Below are 14,712 nucleotides of genomic sequence, written 5' to 3' on the forward strand. Positions count from 1 at the left end.
CGAGATCTTATCGGGAGTTCAAGAGTTCATCGGAAGTCTGGACGTTCGTCGGAAGTTCTGCCGGAACCAACTGAGAAGTCCAGGAGCTTGCCAAAGAAGCTCATCGGAACTTACCAAGAATATCATCGTAAAGTCCAAGATCTTGTCGGGAGTCCACCAGAGAATTGCTAGAGAGTTCGTCAGATGTTCGCCGGAAGTACGCAGAAGAGCAATTGACGCACCAGAATAAAAAATGCTATGATCATATCTTAAATATCGTAGTTAGAGCGTAAATTAAGTTAGGATTGGGAGGTAATCCCACTAACTTAATTAGAGGCCAACTGGGTCCTTAATAGGGCTGAATTGAGCAGCTCATTCAGCCCTTGAATTCCTGACTAGCGATGGCACCGCTTGGAAAGTAGTGCCTCAGGATTTCTAGGCGGTGGTACCACCCCTGTCAGGCAGTGGTACTGCCAGAGCTCAGTCTTCGAGCTTTGTCAAGCGGTGGTACCGCCCAGTATCAGGTGTTAGGCGATGGTACCGCTAGAACTCCGAAAATCCAGGATTAGACACCTTTTAGCTCCATTTTTAAAGCCATTGGGGCCTATAAAAACCTCATCCTTTTCTGCATAAAATGGCACGAAAGTATTGAGATAATCTTGAGTTAGTGGGGTGTGTGAAAGTGTTGTATACAAGTGCTAGAGTCCTCCTCCTCCCTTTCTAAGTTTTGAGATCATTCAAGAGAGGTGTGAGACTTGTAAGGGTTCTCTCCTAAACCCGTGAAAAGGAGAAAGTGCCATAAAAGGTGGTTGGTCTTCACCTATTGAAGGAAGGCCTTTAGTGGATGTTGGAGACCTCGTCGGAGGAGTCCGAAAGTGGATGTAGGTCATATTGATCAAACCACTCTAAATTCTAGTTTGCTTTTCATTTATGCAATTTACATTACTACAAATCTCCTTAATCCTCTCTTGCACTTTTACGAAAGCTTTCAAGTTCATACTCTCTCCGAAATGGATTGAATCAAAACCATTTTTGTCAAAATCAGTTTTAATTGGCACGAACATTTTTCTAAAATTGGGAAAGTTTTTCGTTGTACTAATTCACCCCTCCTCTTAGTGTCGCTCTTGATCCTAACAATTGGTATCAGAGCAAGGTTCACTCTCATTTGGTTTTAAACCCAAAAGAGATGGCATTTACTGGCAACCTAGAGGGTCATTCAATTACACGTTCGTCCATGTTTAATGGGACAGATTACACATATTGGAAGACTAAAATGAGGATCTTACTAATTTCAATGGATTTTGAATTATAGAATATTATAGAAAATGGCTTTTAAAAGTCTTCTCTTCCAATGAACGATTGGAATGAGTTAGAGAAGAAGACTTTCACTTTAAACGTAAAAGTTATGAATGCCTTGTTTTGTGCCTTAGATAAAAATGAGTTTAATCGTGTGTCTATTTATAAATCAGCTTTTGATATTTGGCACACACTCGAAGTGACTCATGAAGGTACTAGTAGAGTGAATGAGTCAAAAATTAATCTTTTAGTGCACACTTATAAGTTATTTCGAATGAAACCAAGTGAGACCATTAGAGACATGTACACCTGATTTACGGATGTCGTCAATGGTCTAAAAGGACTTGGTAAAAGTTTCTCGGATTTTGAACTTATTAATAAAATTTTAAGATCCCTTCTAAAGAGTTGGGACCCTAAAATAACGGTCATTCAAAAGGCCAAAGATCTAAATAATTTTCCTCTGGAAGAACTAATTGGGTCACTAATGACCTATAAAATGACATGTAAAACTCATGAAAAGCTTGAGGACACCCTTTCAAAGAACAGGAAGGATATGGTACTGAGAACATAAGAAGATCACTTGAAAGAAAACTCAAGTGATGAGGACCTTGATGAAGATTTGGCACTCTTAACAAGAAAATTCAAAAAATTTATAAGAAGGAATAAATTTAAAAATGATACTAAAAATAAATTTGAACCCAAGAAAGATCAAGTAATATGCTACGAATACAAGAAGCCAGGATATTACAAGTGCGAATGTCCCCTAACCAAGAAGAGACAACTAAAGAAGAAGACTCTCAAAACAACATGGGACGACTTAAGTGCATCCGAAGAAGAGGAGTCAACCAACACCGAGCAAGTTACTCACTATACACTAATGGCCATTGGAGATGAGGTAACAAGTTCATTTGATGAAAATTTATCATTTGATGAACTATTAAATGCTTTTCATGATTTATTTGATGAATAAAATCAATTAGTAAAAATTATAAATTATTAAAAAATAACCATGATTCTCTTGTTACTGATTATAATAGATTAAAAGTTGAGCACAATAATAGTTTAGCTTTATGTATGAAATGTGATGAACTAGAAGTACTTCAAAAGGAAAACTTGCTACTTCAGAAAACCTTAGAAAAGTTTGAGGTTGGTAGCAAATCCTTGAAAATGATCCTTGCCAACAAGGGTCATATTTATAGAAAAAGTGGAATTGGATTTGTGAGTAGCTCTCATCAAAATCCAACCACCTTTGTTAAAGGCCCTACTTTGCATTTTTCATCCCAAAACAAATGTAACTTTTATTACAAATTTGGACATGTAGCTTATCATTATCCATTCAAGAAATGTAGTCTACAGAAATTGATTTGGGTTCCTAAAAAAATCTCAAATGACTCAATGCAATATGATAAGCTATGTAGATCAATTTTTGAGGCACCCAAGGTCAAATGGGTACCTAAAAATCATCTCTTTTTTAGAAAAATATACCATCACAAGCTAGAAGCAAGAAATGGTACCTTGATAGTGGATGCTCAAGGCATATGACCAGAGATCTATCTCATTTCTCTAAGCTCACTAGCCTAGACGAAAGATATGTCACCTTTGAAGACAACAACAAGGGTAAAATCATTAGCAAAGGAACCATAGGTAACAAATCCAACCTTCTTATTGAAGATATATTGTTAGTTGATGGTTTAAAGCATAACCTTCTGAGTATTAGTCAATTATGTGATAAAAGATATATCATTAGATTTGAATCTAATGCTTGTATTATTGAAAAACCACACAAAAATACATCTATGATTGCCCTAAAACAAAATAATGTATACACTATCGAGATTGATGCTTGGTTTTAAATGATGAGGCTAGCATGAAACTAATCTCTCAAATTTCATCTAAAGAACTTGTAAGAGAAATTCCTCATATCAAGTTCGTCAAAAATAATGTGTGTGATGCATGTCAATTAGGAAAACAAATAAAAGGTAGCTTCAAACCTAAGAACCAAATAAGCACCTCTAGACCTTTGCAATTGATCCATATGGACTTGTTCGGACCAATTACTACATCAAGCCTAGGAGGTAGCAAATACGCATTTGTCATCGTGGATGATTATAGTAGATACATATGGACTTATTTTTTTGTACACAAAAGTGAATGCTTTAGGTATTTATTTAAGTTTTGTAAACTTGTTCAAAATGAAAAGGGTTTTATGATTTCGTCAATTCGAAGTGATCACGGTGGTGACTTTCAAAACCGTGATTTTCAAGAATTTCGTGAATCTAATGAATACAACCACAACTTCTCTACTCCAAGAAATCATTAACAAAATGGAATAGTAGAAAGAAAGAATAGAAACTTATAAGAAATAGCAAGAACCATATTAAACGAACAAAGCCTACCCAAATATTTTTAGGTCGAAGCTGTAAATACGACATGATATGTTACGAATAGGGTTCTAGTAAGACCACTACTTTTCAAGACTCCTTATGAGTTGTAGAACAACAAAAAACCTAACGTTTCATACTTTAAAGTTTTCAGATGTAAATGTTTTATTTTGAATGAAAAAGATGCCTTAGGTAAATTAATGCAAAATCCGATGATGAAATTTTTCTTGGTTATTCTTTTGTTTCTAAAGAATTTCGTATCTTTAACAAAAGAACTTTGATTATAGAAGAATCTATTCATGTTGTTTTTAATGAAATTTCTGAAGTTAAGAAAAATGATTTTGATAATAATCTTAATTTTGATACTTTGAATTTAAATTATTCCCCTTCTCCATCTAGCAACTTGGATGCATCTTCTTTTGAACCTTCTTTACCGAAGGAAAGGAAGTATATAGAATCTCATCCTAAGGAGCTAATTATAAAACACACATCGAAAGAGGTTCAAACTCGTTCTTCTCTTAAAAATTTTTGTGCCAACGTCGCTTTTCTCTCCCAAATTGAACCTAAATACATTGATGAGGCCATGAAAGATGATTCATGGGTCATCGCAATGCAAGAAGAATTGAATCAATTTGAGAGAAATGAAGTATAGAAGCTTGTTCCAAGCCCAAATGACCATTTAGTTACTGGTACTAAATGGGTCTTCAGAAACAAGCAAGATGAATCTGGTATCGTGGTTAGAAACAAGGCTAGATTAGTGGCCAAAGGTTTCAACCAAGAAGAATATATTGATTACGAAGAAACCTTCACTCTTATGGCTCGATTAGAAGCCATAAGGATGCTCATTGCCTATGCTAATAGTAATAATTTTAAATTATTTCAAATGGATGTTAAAAGTACTTTTCTTAATGGTTTTATTTTTTAAGAAGTTTATGTTGAACAACCTCCCGGAGTTGAGAATGATGATTTCCCTAATCATGTGTTTAAATTGACTATAGCTCTCTATGGATTGAAACAAGCCCCAAGGGCTTGGTATGATAGACTTAGCTCATTTTTAATTCATAATAATTTCTCTAAAGATAAGGTCGATACTACATTGTTTATAAAAAATTTTAAAAATAATTTTCTTATTGTTCAAATTTATGTTGATGATATTATTTTCGGTTCCACAAATGAATTTCTTTATAAATAATTTACTAAAAGTATGAGTCTTGAATTTGAAATGAGTTTGATGGAAGAATTAACTTTCTTTTTAGGCTTACAAATCAAATAACTAAGTAGTGATATTTTTCTTAGTCAAATAAAATATGCTTTAGATTTACTAAAAATGTTTAATATAGATAGCTCAAAGACTATCAATACTCCCATGAGTACCTCCACTAAGTTAGACATTGATGAAAGTGGAGAAAGCTTTGATCAAAAAGCTTATAGGGGTATGCTAGAAAGTTTACTATACCTCACCGCAACTAGACCGGATATCATGTTTAATGTAGGTCTTTGTGCTAGGTTTTAATCTAATCCTAAGATATCTCATCTTCAAATAGTTAAGAGAATTCTTAGATATCTTAAAGGTACCACTAATCTAGGATTATGGTATCCAAAATCTAAGAACTTTGAACTAATTGCATATGCTGATATGGATTTTGCTGGATGTAGATTAGATAGATAAAGCATATCCGGAATATGTCAATTTTTAGGACACGCACTTGTTTCTTGGTCTTCCAAGAAACAAAACTCGGTTGCACTATCTACAATCAAAGCTGAGTACAATGCAGCTAGTGCATGTTGTGCACAAGTTGTGTGGATGAAAAACACTTTAGATGATTATAAGATTCATCTTAAAGACATTCTCATAAAATGTGATAACACAAGTGTAATATTTTAATAAAAAATCTCATTCACCACTCTAGAACTAAACATATTGATATTATGCATCATTTTATACGAGATCATGTTAATAATCATGATGTAATCTTAGAGTTTATTGATATGAAATATCAATTAGCCGATATCTTTATAAAACCTTTAAGTGAAGAATAATATGATTTTATTAGATGAGAGTTAGGAATGTTAATTTATCCAAATGCATGAATTTAATGTATATCTTTTCCAGACTATCTTTTTGTATTTCATAAATGGAGCTTTCATAAACTTATTTCATTTTTATCTTCCTTGGTATCAAGTTTACTTCATACCCTTGCTCCATCACTTAATATTTTTTTATACATTCAATTACTTCATGGATTTCATTGGTAAATGCATCTCTCACGGATTTATCTCTTGTGAATTTTTAATAAGAAATGGATTTGATGTGATGCTCCTCTCATTATGAAAGTTTATTCATGGAGTTTCTTTTATCCTTCATATGATGATTCTTTCACATGAATTCTTTCTTAATAAAGGAAGAATTTTTATTTTTTTTATGAGATGAACACCTGCAAGAGTGAGGAGTTAATTTTACATAAATATTTTGATCCTTATGAAAATTAAAGCATGATTTAATGAAACTCTTTTATCATTTTTGACTTGATTCAAATTATTTCACAAAGTTGGTTCTTAATAGATTTCCTCCTTACTTTCTTTCTTCATGCAAAGTTTTGATGAAAAAAAAAAAAGAGGGGGGGGGGGAGGGGGGGAGAAGTTGATGGAAGCTATCTCTTTAAATGTTTATAACTTTTAATGTAAGAACTTTTGAATGATACATGCTTGAAATATGATTGGTATCATCAAATACCACACTTGCATTGTTGAATCGTTTTCCTTTTTGTTGATGACAAAGGGGGAGAAATAATACCAAAATATGGTAAATTGATGACAAATGTATGCAACTCTTTGGAAGAGATCTCAATATTTTGTTAACGAGTTCAAAGTTAGAAAAACTTTTACCAAGCACATTTAGACCATTGACGACATCAGTAAACCGGGTGTACATGTCTCCAATGGTCTTACTTGGTTCCATCCGAAATAATTCAAAATCATGTATCAAAACATTGATTTTCGAATCTTTAACTTTACTAGTATCTTCGTGTGTGATTTCAAGTATATGCCAAATATCGAAAGCCGTTTCACAAATAGAAACATGATTAAACTCATTTTTGCTCAAAGCACAAAATAGAGCGTTCATAGTTCTAGCATTCAAAGAAAAAGTTTTCTTCTCCAAATCATTTCATTCATTCATTAGAGTAGAAGACTTTTGAAAATTACTTTCAATAATATTTCATAAATTTAAATCCATTAAAAGCAAGAAAACTCTCATTCGAGTTTTTCAACAAGTGTAGTTCGTCCCATTGAATATGGGAGAACGAACGATAGAAATGCCCTCTTGAAATCCAAAAAGAGTCATTTCTCTTGGGTGTTAAACTAAATGAGAAATAACATAGCTCTGATACCAACTGTTAGGAACGAGTCGGCACTAAGAGGGGTGAATTAGTGCAACGGATAAAAATACATACGTCAATTTTGAAAAATTCTTCGTAGGATAAAAATTGATTTCGACAAAGTGAGTTTAACTTAAAAGTGAACGAAAGAGTGTAATGTGGAAGTTAAGCAAGTAAGGCAGTTTGCAATAAATGTAAATAATAAAGCATAAATGCAAACTAGATTTTATAGTGGTTCGGTCATCATGACCTACATCCACTCCACTGATTTCTCTTCTGTTGAGACCACCGACATCCACTAACGATATTCCTTCAATGAGCGAAGATCAACTACTCTTACAACTTGATTCTCCTTTTGATAGGTTCCGGAGAGAACTTTGATACCCCCACTGACTCCTTTCTTAAACCACACTTACACTTATAGCTTGAGAAGAGTTCTCACAATATTACAACATAGTTTTTCTACTTTTTTTGCTCTCAATTGTGTATATATTAACCAGGGATGAGAGGGATATCTATATGCCTCAAGTGGATTCAAACTTGGAGCCTAAAAGAGTCTCATCCCGGATTTCCCGGGTCTTGGTGGTACCATTGCCTACAGCACTGACACTAGGCGGTACTATCACCCAGTCTGGTGGTACCACCACTTGACACCCTACCACTAGGTGGTACCACCACCTAACATAATCTCAGAGACTGTGTCATGACAATTTCACCTGTTGGGTCATTGTTTGGGCCTTCCACTTAGCTCAACACATCCTAAACTTGGGCTCATTTGGCCCCTAATTGAGTTGGTCTAATTACATTCTAAATCGACTCAATTAGACTCTAAACTAACTCAATCTACATAATCGATTATAAGCGAATCCTATGTTGTCTGGTATGTCATTGGTTCTTCCGGTGCTTCATCCGATCCTTCGGTGTATCGTCCTCTCCTTTAGTGTATTGCTCAATTAGCATATTGTCTTCTCGCAACATCTGATATCCTTGGCGCAATGTCCGATCTTCTTGGCCTGATGCCCGAATTCACGAACCGAAGCCTTCTACCGACTCGTCAACTGATCCTCCAGCTCGACGTCCAATCTTCTAACATGTTTGCTCCGACCCAACGTTTGATTCCTCCTACTTTAATTGATTTGCCTTTTTTGATTGAAGCTAGTCATACGTCACTTAAATACACATTTGATAAACACTATCAATTGGTTTCATCATCCAAATTCGAGATTCAACATGCATATCATGTCACATGTGCCATCACTCACGTGATTGGCTTATAGGATACCTATAACTATCAACACTTTCAATGTAGACCACTAGTATGGTAATAATCATGTCAAAATCATAAACTTAAAAAAATAATAATAATTTTTTACATTCAAATAAAATTTTAAGTTCATCAAATCATAAAGACATGAGATATTAATCTTTCAATAGTCCGTAATCAACCAAAACCCTAATTGGAATAACCCAATTGACTTGAACCAAACTTAATTCAATTATGACATGACAAAATCTACCTCAAATCCCTATAGAACTGATCTAAAATCACCCGAGACTAGTCTAATTTAGATTAAATTAATTTTGATTAGATTAAATATATTTGAACTAGTCAAGTTGATATGAAATCACCTTAAATCGGTTTGAACCAATCAAACTTATTGATTCGGTCAATTAATAAGCTTGAACTAAGAAAAAGAGAGGAAATTGAACTATGTCATATAGTGCTTGTTTAAACTGAACTAACTTACCTAACTCTTGGATAGGTCATGTGCCTCGCACATGCCTGTCCTAAGTAATAGATTAGGTTGAGGTACAATGGGCTAGATAAAAGAGTGACAATATGTCTAATGCTAATTACATAGTTGGGTAGGCCTAACTTCATGAACTAAGCTGAGCCTCACTCACAAGTTGGGCCGAGTCTTACTATTGAACTGAGTCATACTTGGCTCATGAGTTGGGTCGTATCTAAACATATGAGTTGGGGTTATGTCTGACATGTCATACTTGACCACATGGGCTAGATATATGCTACATGAGTTAGGTCATATCTTATCACATGAGCTGGCTTCTACTTGGCCACATGGGCTTGGTTGTATATGACCATATGGATTGGGTTATGCTTGACCACATGGATTGGATCATGCCTTACTGCATAGATTGGATCGTATATAACCACGTGGGCTGGGTTCACCTAATTTGATAGATCAACCTGACTTAGGTCATACCCTACTTAGACTCTTCTTATCAAAATAGATTTTAATATTTTTAATTATTAAATAGTAACTCAAGTCAATGAATTAAAGAATTTAAATTCATGATCTTAAATTTAAAACCAAATAAATCATATAAATCCATACATAATTTTGAAACATAGATATATATAATTAAATAAATTAAAACTATTATGTTAATTCAAAAATAAAAATCTTAATAATTAAATCAATCTTAAAATTACTTAAATTTAAGAAATCGTTATAAGTCAAACAATCATTCAAACATCATAAATCAATTATTATTATTTATTAATCATAAATTTTTAAAATTAAAATATTATTATATATCATAAAATTATAATAATCTTAATATTAAAGATTCCGGAACATAAACAAAAGTTGATTAGAAAAGAATAAAAAATTCTCCTTTTTTTTATTATCTCTCCTCGCGAAATCTTATCCCTCCAAAAGTCTTTAGGAATTAAGGAATTAAGGAGAAGAATCTCATCTCCCTAAAGGATAATAATAATTTATTTTTTTATTTTTATTTTGCTAAGATAAAAAATATAACATTTATTTCTTTTGATTCACGTCACTATTTACTTCCTAAGACATCACTATTTCTTATGATTCACATCACATCACTTATTTATTGCTTAAGAGAAAATATAAACTATTTACTTCCTAAAAGTTACATCAATTATTAATAAATAAATCAATTAATAATTTAATTTATTAGTAAAATTACTAGCCTATTCACATGATTAAAAAATTAATTTTAATCATTTTCTTAATCATAGTATTCAAATAATAATAATAATTTAAATAAAATAATATATTATTTATAATAATTAAATTATATTAAGTGAGAAATTATGGGTGACTACATTGTTGTCCAGATATGTGCCAAAAGGCAGAGAAATCCAAGACTGTGATTTGCTCAATTCATGGCTGCTCAAGCACCCACGCAAGCAAGCGTAATTCACACCTTAAACAACATCTTTGCAAATCATATTCGAAACATACTATCACAGAAAAGTTCTGTGAACTCCAAGTACATAATATGGGCAAAGCATCGTCAAGCTGCATCTGCAAAGCCTGCACATTTAGGCATGCTTGCTTTTCTTTCAGCTACAAAGATTTGGCATGCACACTCCGGTTTCGTTGCCCTGTTGCTCCTTCCATATCCGGCCAGTGACCCTCAGCTTCAGCTCTTTCCTGTCACCACCGGAGAAGAAAAGTGCCATGTTCCTCTGTATGATGAGCCCGTCATGGCTGTCCCGGACCTTGCGGTGACCATCACGGATGCTCCGAGGAGTGCCTTCCCATGTTAGCTTCCTTCCATTGGCCCCGACCTCGAGGCTGTAGCTGAAACTCCTGGCTTCGTTCTCATCGCCCATGAACCGCAAGAACGCCATGTACACAGGGGCCATCCCTAGCTGGAAGGCCTCGAAGTGCAAACAGAAGTAGTGCCCAAAACAGTTGAAGACCTGAAAATAGAAAATTCTGTGAAAAAAATAGAATGATACATACCAAAATAGATCATGTTACGGTAGAGCCCTTTAACCAATCTGCTGATGAATATACAACCCACAGCATGGACTGAATAACAACTATAATAAAATCCCACGTATAAAATGCCTTCTTTGTTGAATAACATGATTTAAATGATATGTGGAGTAAGTGGAAAGTGTGCTTACAGTCAGCATCCATGTGGCATTTTCAACCTCCCTTGGATTGGATTTGACATATCGATGATTAAATGTGCAGCCTGTGTGCATGTCTACCTTGTGGTCATCTCTTAAATGAGTGACCAAGAAAGGAATGTCCCCCACGACCAAGCATTCTGATCCGGCATATGGGCAACTGTATGGTCGATAGCTGCACTGAGATTCATGCTTCAGTTTGCTGTAGTATGGAAAGATTTCGGGGCAGCCTAGCGAGCCATATTTGCAAGGAAGCTCAAGTGATTCGGCAACCTTCTCCAGTGCTAAGCACCTGATGTCTCCAAGCTCTTGTCGACAAGTGGGGCATCGGTTGTGCACCCTTGTTTTACAAGTTGAACACAGTGTGTGCCCATTTTGACACTGCAAAAATAAGCTACTAATGAGACACAAGTTTACCGTGGATGCAAGGAACTATTGTTATTTGTAGGTGACAATAAGCTTGCTATTTGCTTACTGTAATCATGAGATTACCGAAACAGATAGTAAATATATGTGTATACATACATGCTAATAAAAAAAAATCACAGAATCATGAATGATACTACCCTGACTGGAAACATAATAGAACTGCAATCATATTTATCTCTATTTTCTGGATTATGAATTGTCTTTATTTCTATAACCTCAAAATAGTATTTACTTAATAGGAACCAACATTTGAAAATTATGTGCTTATAATCATGACAAGGTGCAGCAAAGGACCCTACACCATACTAACTTCAAATTAAATAAAGTATTTGAACCAATAAAAGTAAGTTGACTCGAAGACAGATTCCTTACCATTTAGAAACATGTTAGGAGAGGATATCTAATTTGTTGAAACAAAGGTACTAGTAAGCCTGATATTCCCAGATATAAAGTAATAACCATTCTTAATAGGAGGAAACCAGCTTTCCTAGAAATAATAAAACGATGTCTGATTTTTTACATAATCCAACTATACTACCTGATATATAGATAATCCACAAGAAGCTTATGAAGTTCATTAAATCTGCACATATGATGCATGAGCACTAGAGTTTGATGCTTGGATTGATCAGATAGGTTCGTTTGTGTTCATCTAATCATTATTTCAAACAAAAAAATTAACCAAATAGACAATTATGTATATATATGAAACACAAAAAGAACAAACATTACATAAATAATTTCTCTTCCTTGTTGAATAGGTTAGAAATGCTAGTTGCTTGTTTGTAATTTATAATCATGATATGTAACTATATACTGTAGCTTTATAAATATGTATGCCCAAATAATTAACATATGTTTTGTGGGAAAAAATTCAAGATAGCAGTCACCTGCAGATCGGACAAGAACATTTTCTGCATATAACATAACACCAATGAAGTTAATCAGAAACATAAACCAAATTCAGTTGCTGACACACGATGTAAGACTACATGAACCATCGGATGTCCAGTAGATCACATGACCAACACACTTTGAATGATTGTTAATCTAATACTCTATTTCTCATGACCCAAGCTTGAAACCAGATAATGCTCTCCCAAAAAGGAGTATTCATAAGTTGGGGATGGGTTTAACTCATATACTAATAAAAGCTTGGTCAATGTCCAATGTGAAATCAGATATTACAGTTATAGCTTTAGCTAGAACTCAGCTAAAATATGGAGCTGGCCTGGCCTAAATATGCTAGCAAATATCAGAAGTATGTATGCAGCTCCACAGTAATACATTAGATATCAAGAACTATTCCCAGAACATGGATCCATGGATTAGTTTAGAGGAATCAAAAAGTTCTTTGAAGTATCTTTTCAGCTTCAAAAATAAGATAGAACTCTAAAGGTTATATTTTTGAAATGGCAAGAGCCAAATGCCAGAACAAAAGGGATAAAGAAACAAACAATGTCTGATCAACTTTATTTAGATGCCTTATGGCCATATGCTGTCTAGGCTTTCTCAAGGACCATGCCAAAGTATTAATGAAAAGCCTGAATCAAGAAGTCCTCAAAATTCCGCACACATCCCAAATATCCAACTAGAACCATTTATAGGATCAACCAATTCGGCCAATGCTCTGATCCCATGCCACAATCAATAGCATAATTCTCTTTTCCAAGAATCATGGCAAATATGCAAAAAACAGAAACAAAAAGATAATGACCCGAAGGTAAAAAAATCATAATACAGCAGAATCGTTAAGCACTAGTACTCAAATATTGAATACTTTCAACACACATGCGGCAATTAATTATCCAACTTCACTAAATAAAACATAAATTGTTTGATTACAAAGTAAAATCATCAGTTTTAACATAGAATCACATATTGTATCACTCAAATGCCGAACGTTATCAGGATTTACAAGACAGAGGCACAAAACAAAATTTGCCCTAATCACCTCACTCAAATAGCCTAAATCGTCAAATCTTCAAAACTCAAGATTCCACACACATTCCAAATAGCCAATTAGAACCAAAATTCCAAGGCTTTAAGCTTGAATGAAGATTCATCCATATGATCAACCAATTCAGTCATTGACTTGATCCCGTGGAATTTCAAGACCACAAAAAAAAGCAAATTTTCTTTCCCAGAAATCACAGCAAATTTGACAAGAAACAGAAATATAAAGATAATGAACATTGAATACTTTCAACAAACATGTGACAGTTAATTACCACAAAAGAAAGCATAAGCTGTTTAATTATGAGGTAAAATCATCAGTTTTGTCATAGAATCGCATATCGTATCGCTCAAATGCCGAACGAGATCAAAGATTACAAGAAAGAAGCACATAGAAACGCAACATTTGCCTAATTACCTCACCCTAACAGAATAGCCAACCAAGATCGCTGCTTTAATCCAAAACCCGAAACTATCATTCTCAGAATCAAAACGCAAGAATCATCTAATGTGTTAGGGGGAGAAAGGAAACAACCTGATGGATCGGAGGGTACATGGAGTTGGTACAGACGGGGCACTCGAGCAGCTCGTGTACGCTGGTGGCAGGGGCAACACCGGGGTGAGGGCCGCCGCCGACGCCATGGGCTTTGGAGGATGTGTGGTGGGGGAGGGAGGTCTCCTCGTCCATCCCGTCGATCGACGACACGCACTCGATGCCGTCCGAGTCCATGCATCCAGCGGCGAGGAATTCGTTGCTCGCACGCCCACCCCTCCACCTCCTCCTCCTCCTCCCCTGTCCGCTCTTCGGTCCTCTGCCTCGAATAGGGTCGGAAACAGAACGAATGGAACGCCACTGGAAGGGATTTCAACGAAGGAAGACCAGATTAGGTAATCCAGAGAGGGACAGAACGAGATTACAACGGACGAAGACAAGATTAGGAAATCCAGAGAGACAGAACGGCCCTTCTTCTTTGAGACTCCGAATCACCCGTGGTGACGGGACCACCGTTATTTTTCGTTTGAGCAATTCTTTTTGATGCCAACCCAACAGCCACCCGAGTTGTGATTGGAGAAAGCACTCCGGGCCTACATCAAAGGTATTACTGTGCCCATAACCCGACAAGTGTTCCGTTTGGGCTTCTTGTTACGATAATCAATACGGCCCAATTCACTGTAGTTATCACTCTCGGCCCACTTATAAGCACCGCAAACAGAAGCTTCTCCAATTTCATTGGTCTGATAGATCACCGAAATCGATACCAGATTGAGATATAAAATGTTGATCCAACAAATTGACGGAGGAATAAGGTATTAATTGTGAGCGGAACATCCTTTTTCTAAGAGTTGGTTGTGGACAATTGTTGTTGATGAAGGA

The 14,712-nt window shown here is 35.1% G+C and overlaps 1 protein-coding gene across 1 annotated transcript; it reads right to left on the reverse strand.

Moving 5' to 3' along the window:
• Nucleotides 1–10,227: 10,227 nt before the first annotated feature.
• LOC135607705 (E3 ubiquitin-protein ligase SINAT5-like) lies at nucleotides 10,228–14,311 on the reverse strand. The gene is made up of 3 exons (XM_065099713.1): nucleotides 13,873–14,311; nucleotides 10,947–11,333; nucleotides 10,228–10,736 (listed from the first exon to the last, which is right to left on the reverse strand). The coding sequence occupies exons 1-3, from the start codon at nucleotides 14,065–14,067 to the stop codon at nucleotides 10,374–10,376; spliced, it is 945 nt and encodes a 314-aa protein (XP_064955785.1). The 5' UTR covers nucleotides 14,068–14,311; the 3' UTR covers nucleotides 10,228–10,373.
• Nucleotides 14,312–14,712: the final 401 nt, after the last annotated feature.

Source organism: Musa acuminata, chromosome BXJ2-3 (assembly GCF_036884655.1).
Source record: "Musa acuminata AAA Group cultivar baxijiao chromosome BXJ2-3, Cavendish_Baxijiao_AAA, whole genome shotgun sequence".
In the NCBI taxonomy this organism is placed as follows: domain Eukaryota; kingdom Viridiplantae; phylum Streptophyta; class Magnoliopsida; order Zingiberales; family Musaceae; genus Musa; species Musa acuminata.

Bases quoted from the DNA above. Each gene is read 5' to 3' on its own strand.
- LOC135607705 (XM_065099713.1), bottom strand. From the start codon at position 14,067: ATGGACTCGGACGGCATCGAGTGCGTGTCGTCGATCGACGGGATGGAC. The intron at 11,334-13,872 runs GTTGTTTCCTTT...TTATTTTTGCAG, and splicing joins TGTACCCTCCGATCCATCAG to TGTCAAAATGGGCACACACT. The intron at 10,737-10,946 runs GTAAGCACACTT...TTCTATTTTCAG, and splicing joins ATGCCACATGGATGCTGACT to GTCTTCAACTGTTTTGGGCA.